The sequence below is a fragment of the Pseudophryne corroboree genome, chromosome 4 (assembly GCF_028390025.1).
Source record: "Pseudophryne corroboree isolate aPseCor3 chromosome 4, aPseCor3.hap2, whole genome shotgun sequence".
NCBI lineage: Eukaryota > Metazoa > Chordata > Amphibia > Anura > Myobatrachidae > Pseudophryne > Pseudophryne corroboree.
In genome coordinates this window covers 800,853,237-800,866,083 of record NC_086447.1, presented here as the reverse complement: position 1 = coordinate 800,866,083, position 12,847 = coordinate 800,853,237, and the positions used below count along the sequence as shown (strand labels likewise).

General features: G+C 39.8%; 1 protein-coding gene across 1 annotated transcript in view; it reads right to left on the bottom strand.

Annotated features, from left to right (window-relative positions):
* Nucleotides 1–12,847, bottom strand: part of EPAS1 (endothelial PAS domain protein 1) — a 207,408-nt gene that overhangs the window by 88,319 nt on the left and 106,242 nt on the right. Inside the window, exon 2 of the mRNA XM_063918383.1 lies at nt 8,545–8,735. Within this exon, the coding sequence (XP_063774453.1) occupies nt 8,545–8,735 (191 nt within the window). The remainder of the gene's footprint in view (nt 1–8,544; nt 8,736–12,847) is intronic.

Below are 12,847 nucleotides of genomic sequence, written 5' to 3'. Positions count from 1 at the left end.
ATATGTATTTTATTTAATACCATAATGCAATTTTGTGCTGTAACCCACATCAACCAATCAGGAGCAAGCTTTCATTAGTCTTGCAGCACTAGACTTAGCCTCCTTGGTAATTATTTTCTGTTGATCGCATTTGATCACCAGCCAATGACACCCAACATGACACAAAATATTACAAATTACACAGATGGTGGGGTTCTAATGCCAAGATCTCTTCTATCCTGGGTTAAAAACAAAACAAAAAACACACAACACAAAAAACAACAGGGTCAGTTAATTAATGAGGTAAGTTAACCAGCCATATTATTCTTACATTTGGGTTGATTGTATTTGCTGTATTAGAAGGTATACATAAATTCGAGAGAGTCAATTCAACCAGACGGTGCAATGCCAGTGTATACTTGCCATAAACAGTATCCGTGGCATTGCGGCAAATATGGAGAGTATTCTGCTCACCACTATGGAGCGAAACAGAATCTGTCATGTAGATGCAATGCAGAATCGCATTCCTTGGCGCGTTCCGCACCTTACTGAATAAACCAAAAAGACTACTGAATTAAAAGTAAAATAAAAATCAAGGTATTATTTTGGTGAGTACTGCATAAAAAGAATACTGATACTGATGTTGGGATGTGATCAAAGCAAAAATAGTGTCAGCACAGGGGGTAACAGAAGCATCGGCAGCGAAGGTGTTATATGAACACCTAAAAACAAGTCTGTTTAAATGGCTGCCTGTTGACTGAAGAGAACATTTTCTGAGGCTTTTTACTAGCTCTAAGTCTATCCTATTGGATTAAACAATATCCATAACTCACATCTGGCCCACTACACCAAAACCTGGATAGCATTATCTTGAAATATGCGGACGAGTGACCAGAACACTGCTGAAATCATGAATTGACTTTCCACTTTGGCACAAACTTGAAGTATTTCCTAACATAGGTGCAAAAGTTCAGAAATCCGGAACATTAACATTAGCAAATTAACCAAACAACTGTTAGTGGTACGGTTTATACCAGTTCGCAGCACTGACAATTACTTTTCAGCTGCTATGGGCTGCTACCATGTTACATTTACTTTAATAAATTGCCCCAATGTCATATTTTATAGTTGCGCTTTGTTACTACATAACTGTTTGTCACATTGACACAACTTCCGCATCGGCTACATAACACTTACAATTTCTGTAGACTGTTTTTGCCAATATATTGTAACCGATATAACTGTGGTTCCAATTTAGCCCACATAAAAGGATATGATAATAATGTTGGCTTGTATAAGGGGGAGATGTATCAAACCTTCTAAAGAGTGGAGAAGTGGGAAAGTTGCCCACAGCAACCATTTATGTGAATGTACTTGATAAATGCTAGCTAGAAGCTGATTGGTTACTATGGGACACTTCAAAAAGTCCAAAAGTTCATAACAGATCCACTGCAACAATTTCTCAAAGATGTTAGTATCAAAGGAAGGTCTTAAAAAGCCTTGATGTTGGAGAAAGGTTTTTCTTTGGGAATGTTTCTTCAATATATGAAAAGAGAGAGGGAGGAGCAAACTTTGTGTATTACCTGGTGATGGGAAAAAAATTATAATAATGAAAGAGAAAATAGCGAATGATATTGTGGGGAGTACATCCCTAAATCATACTGCTTATGTTTAGTAAACCTGAAAGGATGTCTCTCAGTAAGTGCTTTTTGTTGCCACCTTCTCTCTGTGGCCAGATAGCAGGTACCATAAAATGCTAACACAAAGAAATCAGTGCATTATCTTTTTAGCATAAAAAGACAAAGCAATGTGCTGTACCAGAGTTGGATGTTATAAAGAGTATGAGTTTTACAAGAGTCCAGGTCCGGCTTGCTGAGGCTCCAAAGAAACCCAAAAAGGGAGGTATGTAGAAAGCAGTCACAAATGGAATGCCTTATCAATGCGTTTCAACACGAAGGTGTCTTTGTCAAGGATCTGCATACACAGACAACCGAATCATCAGGGATAAGTAACACTGCTTATTTCTGTAGCAGTGTTAGGGATAGCAGGTATGGCTGCTTTTCAGAGCAGCTGTCCCCGTACTGGAGCAATTACTCAATTGATCCTGTAGTTAAGTATCCACTGCCGCAACTCGTGGTGAGTTGAATACTTAATTTTTGGTGCACACCCTGACTCCTCCATGATGAATAGGCCCCTGAGGAACAAAATAGACTTGAGATTCAGGTTATCACTGACTGAATTCTAAGGAAGTGTGTCTACAAAAGAACAACCATTACCAATGCAACAAAAGGCATGCAAATAACAATTCTAGATGTGGTGAATCTGTACACGCAGGTGGAAAACTGTGGAATATTACACAGCGCTCCTTGGTTTGATATCCCCATACAACAGAGGCTGCAGATCTGCAGTGCTACAGGGGACAATTACAATATTTTGATCCAGGCAGATGTACCTTAACTCTCAAACTGTTTCCTTTGGAGAGGCAACACCTTTATATAACTCATCTATTTATTACTATTAGAACCTCATCTCCATATCTCCCAAGATAAAAACTCCATTAGTGATGATGATTTCAGTGAACTATTTTATAAAAACTGTACTTTGGTTTATTGGTGTAAACCGTATTTAAGTGACTGGCCCAGAAAAGTAGTAAAAGTGGAGAGTGATAAACTACCAACCAACAAGCTTCTGTCATTTTTCAAATACAGCCTGTAACATGGCAGCTAAGAGCTGATTGGCTGACACTATCACTCTCCACTTTATAACTTTTGAATGCTTAGTACTGTACATCTGGCCCCTTTTGTCACTTGTCTACTTACCATGCTAAAACCCTGTAGAATGATCCTTCCCACAAAATGGCTGCCTCCAAATGTGTGCAAAGGCTACTTTTGTTATGTACCTAACATCCTATAACCAATGATATAATACTAAATATGACCTCCTATTCATCAAAACAAACTGAGATACCAGTCACCCCTGGGCAAAAACTCATGCGTTCTGTCAGAGCAGTACTGTCCCTCTAGCAACCCCAAAATACCAGAGATAACCCTTCCACTACCAATACTCTGGCCCATCACCTGGCAGCAGATGTGCACCGACTGTCAGGACATGGAAACGGATGCTCAGCTCCCTCTGTCTAATAACCAAATGTTTTGCTGTCTTTGATTTGAACCATATTTTGTTCTTATCTGACAGCAAGTCTCTGGGAAGCATCAAAGATAAATAGCTACTGGCTATCTGTGATCTAAATAGTGTGCTTATAATTTGAATCCATTATATTTACTAAACAAACTCAATTAATCTTTTGCAAAACCACGACTTGGAAAAGTCTGGGGCAGATGCTCAGCCACAAAGACAATATCATGATAATACTCTGAGAAAACATTCATTTTACAGGGTTCACATGCAAAGTGACTGATCACATCACGTCAGCAAGTCTATCGTTTCTCGTTTCCAATTATTTATGTATATTCGGAACAAACTGATAAAGAGGTTCATTAGAAGAAAAATGTACCCCAATTACAGTTCTCTATATAATTACAAGTAAAAACACCATGTAAGAAAAAAAAATACTATACAAATGTATATTCTATTAGTATATTAATTTTATTGCATACGTGCACATTACTACTAATGATACTTATTTAAAAACAAATTTTCAATATGTATTTAGAAATTGTTAAGGCAAATTGCAGTATAGTTTTATTCAAAATGAAAACAATTATAGCACAACAAACTTGATCAACTATATTGAGAAACAACCACAGTAATTTTTAATTATGCCCATTTATTAATGAGTAATAAAACTCCATATGATTGATAAAACTCATTGCGTACGATAAATGGTTCTCCAGCCAATCAGCTCCCAACTGGCATGACAGGAGCTGAACACATGACAGTTGGGAGCTGATTGGCTGGAGCACTATTTATCATACGCAATGAGTTTTATCACTCATTGATAAATGAGCCCCCTAACGTGTTATCAAATGACACTACCATATAATAAACTGTCTTATTATAATATAATATACCTGCTCTGCACATAAGTTGCTAATACACATGTGGGCACATGTAACAAGTTCCCTGAACTGACACAAACTTGGTAATTAAGGCTGTAGATATATCTGGTTTTGCCTATTAAATAATTACTGCTATAAACCTACAGCCTTAATCGGCGAGACTGCGCTGGTTTATTGTACTCGCACCCTATTACATATACCCATGATATGCTCAAACATAAACTGTCCATATAAGACAAAAACTTATTTTCATTGTCTACAACGGTGGTTTCCAAACTCGGTCCTCAAGTACCTCCAACAGTTCATGTTTTCCAGGTCTCCTCACAGGATTGCAAGTGAAACAATTACTGTAGCTCCACCTCTGGGTCTTTTAAAATGTGTCAGTAAGTAATGAATACACCTGATCAACTGCTAGGTGCCCTGGAAAACACGAACTGCTGGGGGTACTTGAGGACCGAGGTTGGGAACCACTGGTCTACAATCTACTAAACATAATACTAAAATAAAAACAGAAATCATACTAAAACATGATATAAACATAGTGTTTGCTTTGACATTCAAGCTTTAAATGTGATTTTGCATACTTGGTGCAGATCTAATCATAGGAGATTAAACAATGCATTGTACAGAATACTTGGGACTTGCGCGTTCCCACAATAACCCTTGTTGCTATGTCCACTGTTCACAGCATACCCCTGTTTATTACATAGTATAGCAGTGCTCCCCACAGGGACTGTAGCAGGAGGCAATTGGTAATTATGTCTCCAGGCAACAACAATTATCTTCTTTTGTTGTTTCTGGATTTCACGACTTTCTTGATTCTATAAGGACTCATAACTGCATTGTATGTTGTCAAAGATATGACACAACTATTTTTATTTGTGGGTATACACAAAGGAACATTCCAATACCCTCCCATATATAGCAGTGTTCTTATTTCTAGGTAGTACTCTCAACCTGTGTTGTCTGGATTACAGAATCCCTGTGTATATGCCATAAACTCCTTATATTTTAATCAACCTGTATTTATAATGCACATTAAACTCATATATACGCAAGTGAAGATAAAAATCCCTGCCCCAAATACAGACAATATTTATCTCTTTAAACAACTTTAACTAGCGTTGTGCTGCATTTTGCTTCTTGTTGTATATCAATGTCTCGAACTCTCGTCGACACTATTGAAAACTTACATTCACCTCTATGGGTGTGCAATGTAAACACAATTATATGTGGTTAAGGTGCCATTACATAGGGGTTTACACATATGTTTGATAACTCCCATTTCTGTCACAGATACATGTTTAAATAACACATCTTAAATGCATATCAACAGGGCTGCTTACAGGCATTTTATATAAGTCAATTATAATGTACTGTAGATACTAAAATAACGCCATGGTTCAATATGGCGACAGGCACCATGTCAAGACTCTCTAACTATGTAAATTTTTTCACAATGTCGATAGTATCAGAATGCAAACAGTTAAGTTTAGGCACCGCCCAGAGGGTTAGGGTTAGGCAGTACAGGGGCGGTTAGGGATTAGGATTAGGGGGATAATATTCATTGGGACTCCACTTGTTGGACATCTGCATCGGTACTGCTCGTCACATGACCACCAGGACCCGTTAGCCGCCACTGGAGATGCTGCTGCTGCTGCCGCCAGGACTAGGTAAGGGACTGCTGGGCCATTAGGGATGTTGTGTCGACATTCTTTCAGTCAAGGTGTCATCCGTATAGACATGTTGAAAGTCCACATAGCCACTAACGGCAAGATAGTTGTGTCGGCATGACACATGTTGACATTTCGACCATGTCAACATTCTCATGTATAACTTCTGCATGTTGATATAACTGTCTGCCTAAAATAGCAAACCCTTTGAAAGATATACTCAATATGAACATGATGTACTTCTAGAGTATAGATAGCATAGGTAAGTGCTACATCTAACACAAGATAAAACCAGCAATCAAGGCCATGCGCTATACAAAATACATTTAGAATAAGAGAAGCTGTAAAATACAACATTACAAAATGCTTTATAACACAATGTGCATTATGGAGTCACTAGATATTTCATAAACTAAATAGTGCTAATACAAAAACACCAATATCATTTCAAAGTATAACGTATATGAATGGTCACCATAAATGGTGTAAAATAAAACCAGAATATTTGTACCTGTTTAGATGCATTATTTTAAAAAATCTCACATTAAAAACATATGTTGGATACACACCAATAAATATTTCTATTGTATATATCTACCGTACTGAACTGCCTATGTAAGGACACAAATGTGGCCATTACCTAAAGAAGTGCAAAGGCGCAGTAAACCATTGCAATCAGCAAATAGCTTTAATTAATCCAATGCTAGTTACACAATGAAAGCAAATTTTCGATTGATCACTGTTTGCTGCAGCATACTTACACTTTGATACAATAATAAGCAACATTTAATTACAGCAAATACTGTACCATTGGCTATTATTGTACTGCCCAGCATTAACTCCCCAAAAATGGATGAAAGGGATTACCCAAAGCAAAGAGAGAACCAAAACAAGAACATAATCAAATTATTAATCTTCTCCTACAGATGGCATCTGAAAGTCCTTCACTCTGTGCTGGAGATAACTGGTATTGTACAAAGGTTCTTACCCTGTGGTACGTGTACTAGGAAATGAACAGCAGCTCAATCAGTTCAATAACTAAATTACAGCTAACAGGTGGCCTTTACTGCCATCCCATCATTGTGAGGTGGCTGACAGCAACAGAGGTCACTTATGATTCAAGTGCACAGGGAATAAGTTGATGATTCCTGATTGATCTAGAGCAGGGGTCAGGAAGCATCCAGCAAGTGTTCCAGACTTGGAATAAGGAACTATCAACGCGGTTGGTGTATTGGTCTTGTCGGCTGCCACCAATTCTTTGTTCCTACCGCTCGTACTGCTCCCCCCACTTTATAGTTTTTGAAATGTATTAAAAATGTTCTATAGTTAATTATACGTGTTAGACAAAAACGAAAAAACAATTGGTGAGTGCGCTTGTCAACGGCAGCCTGTATAATCGTCCTCAATTATACGTGTTACATTTATCTGTTGGTCCATTATTAATTAACCATCATACCGATAGATTGCCGACCACTGATCTAGACTGTAAGCTCTCACAAGCAGGCCCGGCTAATATGTTCTTCTCCTATTTTTATGAATGAGTTGACTTTTACATGCTTTGTTATACTGCTGCAGAGTTTTGTGGCGCCTTATAATAATACGATGATGATTGATCTGTTTTGAAAAACTAACAGTACATTACATCACCTGTTGTCAGTAAATCTTCAGTCATGCTTGAATCTATGACACTTACTACATGAAATGCTGGTAACAGGTTTTTTTTTTACAAATGATGAAGCAACACACCCACACTAGGGCAGATGTATTAAGCCTGGAGATGGCATAAGGAAGTGATAAAGCAGTGATAACAGCAAGGTGATAAACGCACCAGCCAATCAGCCCCTAACTGTCAATTTACATATTGGAGCTGATTGGCTGGTGCGTTTATAACCTTGCATTTATCACTGCTTTATCCCTTCCTTATGCCTTCTCCAGGTTAATACATCGTGTTTGGGTTCCCCAAGGACAACTCTGCAGAACCCAGTAACCTATAATCTTGCACTAATGAGATCTAACGGGGGGGTACTCACTGAGCGATATTCTAAGCAATCTGACTAGATTGCTTAGAACTTCAGCATTATCGCTCCGTGTGTACCCCCTACAGCGATAGCGATGCGCAGCCCCGCGCATCGCTATCGCTGCTGCCAATCTAGAGGGTCGCTCACTTCAGCCGCTGGGTGAAGTGAGCGCCCCCCCCCCCGTCTCCCCCCGCACGCTCAGCACAGATCGCTCTGTGCTGAGCGGCGGGAGAGATGTGTGCATCGGCCCATCTATATGGGCCTTAAGAAGATAGAAACAAGCTGCCTGCAAGATGGACTAGTGGCTTTGCACCTAGGACTACTGTATGTGCGTGCCAGATTAGGTGTTCTGGGCACACATTTACCCAGTTGAGCAAGTAAACAGCGATTTTCAAACCTCTACTAAGAAACCCCCATTCTGTAGCTGAAGGATAATGCTCAATATAATCAACAAGCCGTAACAAATGTGAATATATTGTGTTATAACAAAGCTCTAGTAACTTGAAATATTTTCAAATACTTGGCAGGGTCATCAGCCATTTATTTTATGTGTCAGTAGCATAGAGTGTTTTCGTCAGGAATGGGCTTTTCTGTTTTTAAGTAAGACTATTTTTAGCAAGTGTGCTGAATAAACAAAGTTATACTGTACACACATATGGCAAAGTAAATCAAAAAGAACACAATTAAAAGATAACCCAACCAAAACCGAAAGAATCAGTTTTGTGTCAAGTGCGCTGACATACAATATTATATACCTATCACACTATATAGATTCACAGACAGCATTAGCACCACCTTACTGCAAAAAAATAAATAAAAAAAAATCCATATATTATTTACATTTATCATTCTTACCGGACGATAAAAGTTTTTGTGTGCGGAGGAAACTGATTGTCAATCGCATAATGGAAGCCTTGTCCAAGTGTGAGCTGATGTTCTGAGGCAACGGCAGCTGATGTGCCAACTCATAGAATACCTCCGTCTCCTTACTCCTCCGACACCTGGCCGCATCCCGCGACTTCTCCTTCCTCCTCTCTGAACTGCTCCTTAAAAGGCAATTCCAAATGCAAATTAGAATTGCTAATAAAAGGGAAAATTGTAAAGGCTTGACAGTCAAACACAGTTATTTCAGAGATATTCACGTTTCCTAAGACTGTTTCATTGTCTAACTTATGCTAGACGGATAAAAACGGATTGCTGATTGGCGGCTGGGGCACAGAGAAAACTTTGCAAGTAAAACTTTTTAGTAATTGATTCTATTAAGACCCATTTATTCACAAAAATCACATTACACTACACCATACCTACTAGCATGGATGATGTAGTGGTTAGCATTGCTGCCTCACAGCACTAAGGACATGAGTTCACTATGCAGTCATATAGTAGACATTCAGAATGTCGGTCCATATAATGTCAACAACTTCATTCTCTTAAGATTCTGGAACTTGTACATACTGGTAGGTTCCTGACAAAATGAACTCTAGTGTGTACGTGTGGACTTGTAAACTAAGGACTTTAGACTATAAACTCCAATGGGGCAGGGAGTTAAATAAATGCCACATATTCTATGGGGCTGCAGTCAATTTGCTGACGGTCGGGATCCCAGCGTTCAGGATACCGATGCTGAAATCCTGACAGACAACAATGCCGCCTGCCGGAATCCCGGCGCACCAGGGCTATTCCCACTCGTGGGTGTCCACGACATCCATAGAGTGGGAATAGATCCTGTGGTGACAGCAGCAAACCGCCAAGCCCACAGGGGGACTCTTAGAGCTTGCCCCACTGCCGGAATTCAGTCGGACGGGATGTCGCTGACGGGATATGGACAGCGGGCATACCGTCCGCCGGTAGTACATACCGAACCCATTCTATGTACAACACTGAGTAAATTAGTGGTGCTATATAAATAAAGAATAATAGGGCTCCCCCTTAGGTAAGGTGTGCTCACCCTCACCTGTTGTTCATTCGAACAAGGGCCTAATTCAGACCTGATTGCAGCAGCAAATTTGTTAGCAGACGGGCAAAACCATGTGCACTGCAGGAAGGGGCAGATACAGCATGTGCAGAGAGAGTTAGATTTGGGTGGGGTGTGTTAAACTAAAATCTAAATTGCTGTGTAAAAATAAAGCAGCCAGTATTTACTCTGAACAGAAACAATATAACCCACCCAAACCTAACTCTCGTGCACATGTTATATATGCCCGCCCCCCTACAGTGCACATGGTTTTGACCATCTGCTAACAAATTTGCTACTACAATCAGGTCTGAATTAGGCCCAAGAAAATCTTACCTTGTAATTACAGTCCCCTGACTGTAACTAGGATAGAAACATGTATAATTGTATCTTTTCTACTTCCCATTGGACTGCATGTCAGGATGCTACACAAGCATTGTTAGATGGGCTCCACCGAAAACACTCATTTAAGTGATTGCGTGATGAAATTCTTTACTCAGTAACTGTTGGCAAACTCACTGCATTGTACAGACACATCCATTCCCAACACCACAAGCTGATGTGTAATACGGCCACCTGCTGAATTATATACACACAGTGAAGTGGCGACTTTGAGACTTTATAACAATAGCTGTGCTCAGTCGCAGCATACTGAATATCCTTCCGCACACATTAAATATGACGAATGATAACTGACTGTATATGAGGCATTTATTTACGGGGTGGAATTGTGCACTATCAATGGGACACTTGTCTTGGCAAGCTGACTAGAACTTAACTTTACAACTCTCATTCAAGAGACTAGAGAGACTACTGTATAGTTAATTACACTCTGATCTGCCTTTTGTACTAAATGATTCAATAAAATCCTGACATCTTATGATACGCTGCAAGAAACAGGCTTGCATAAAGGTGATCTATGATGGTTTTCTTCTTGCTGACTACAAGGAGAAATGTGATATAAACGTTGCCGGAAATGGTTTCAAAGTTCTAAAGTAAAGACAATTAAACTGAATATGGCACCTACACCTGGTGGATGTGGCCATTTGCAATCAAAATGGACCGGTGAGAATGAACCTACTGTACTTACCTCACTGATTCTAGTACTGTCTTCTTCCATTATTGTGTATAGGTGATGGGTGCACCTTATATAAAACACAGAGCTCTATTTATAAACCTTGTTTAATAGGATCTGGACTTCCCAAAGCATATTGTGGGATATCCAGAGACCGAACCACAGCAGTAGAAAACTGATCTGCTTACAATTGGGCAGCTTTTTATTAACAAAAAATCCACAACATCAACCTACTTGACACTTTTTAAATATGAAGGAATATAAACTGAGCAAGGTTAGTCAAGGCTATAAGTACTCACACTAGCCCGGAAAAGTATAACATGTTACCATTCAACGTTTTGTAACTATGGGGCATATTTATTGCAGGGCGAAAAGCCCAGCTTTCACTTATGGTGTAAGACCAGCAACAGCTCTGCATAAATTCGCCGGGTCTCCAAGGTGATAGGATATGCAAGTGTCACATATGAAATTAATCAGTGCAGTCTTGTGAAGCATCTCATTATAAGTAAGACTTAAGCTGGGTACACATTTGTCCAATTCCCGGAAGATCCGACTCCCGACCGAAGGGTTTGCCTGACATTGGACAAGTGTGTACCCTTCCCGACAGACCTGCACACCCGATCCTGGTTGCCTGTCGGGTCTACTGGTTTTTAAACCTGCTTAAAAACTAGGAGACCCATCCTCCGACCAGCGGACGATAATTTAGTGTGTAGGCTGCTGAGACCGGTGCAGGCGACCGATCTCCAGTCCTGTTATGGCTGTTCGGGATCCAGAGGGATAGGCGACTGCCCTTTCAAGCCACATCTTGGACCGTCTGACAGCATCAAGTTGGCATTGATAGAACTTAGGCCCGATGTACGCTGTGCAGTCAGAGCCGCCGAGGTTAAAGTGTTGGAAAGTACGTTAGATTGTGAACCAATGGGAAAAGCCCAATTCATCATTCAAATGTGGTTGGATGAATCTGTTCACCCTACAGTATGGGTGCCAAGATAAATACCACTGACTTAGAAGGACAAAATAACTGCAGATCTGAATTGAATTACTAAGCTTGGGTTCATCACCACTATTCAGGTTGCAAAACAATGGTTCTCTCCAGTGAAGGCAATAAAGCAAAGATGGCACAGTCAGATTCTTCATAAATGCGGTTCACCTCAATAAGGCCCATCTTAGACCTACTCATCCCACTTCTAATGCCAATGAAGAAACACACAAGAAGGCTAAAAATAGCAAGACAATACAAGAAACAGTGGCACTTGAAGATAAAAAATGCACTTAATATGAAAATACAGACCATTCCGTGTTTCTCTTTACAGAATTGTACATTCGATTTACATTTCCCATTTACACCTAAACATATGGAAGTACACCATTGTTAATATCACTGAGAATTGTATCAGCATTTTGTTACTACCTTTTTTAAACAGCTATAAATCACACAAAACATCAGTATTTCCAATTGTTTCCTCTCATAAGACTAGCGTTAGAAGTGGGATGAGTAGGTCTAAGATGGGCCTTATTGAGGTGACAGGAAGCTGAGCTGTCTGTAAAGTATATAAAGTCAATCTATGATGTTATAAGATTGCTTAGTGTGCTTTATAGAGGAGGACTGTTAAAGATGTTACAAAGAAAGAAAACAGTATTCTCCATAATAACCAATTGTATGAAGCTTTTAATTTTGTAATTTAGACTAGGAAAATGAAAAAAGCTGACTGATTGCTATAGGAAACACTTTATTTTTCTTACACACCAGTTTTCATTTATGTTGCTGCCATGGGTTCATGTACAGACACTATACGACACGGGCATCCATCATAGAATGGGGATGTAGTTATGGGACCGGTGGTCAGGAGACAATCGGTTACAATACGTCCACCTACATCCCGCTCCCTCACTATCCCGACGGTCAGCATGCCGGCCAATGGGGACTGTCCACAGCACCCATAGAGTGGGAATAGAACCTGTGGCAAGCGCAGCGAGCCCACAAGGGGCTTTCGTTGCACTCCCCCCGCCAGCATTCTGCAGCCGGGAACCACAATGTGCTGTGAATACATTTAGCATGTGCGTATGTTCATTATTTTTTCCATATTTACATTCTAGAAGACATATTGAATGTTTATTATACTGTTCTG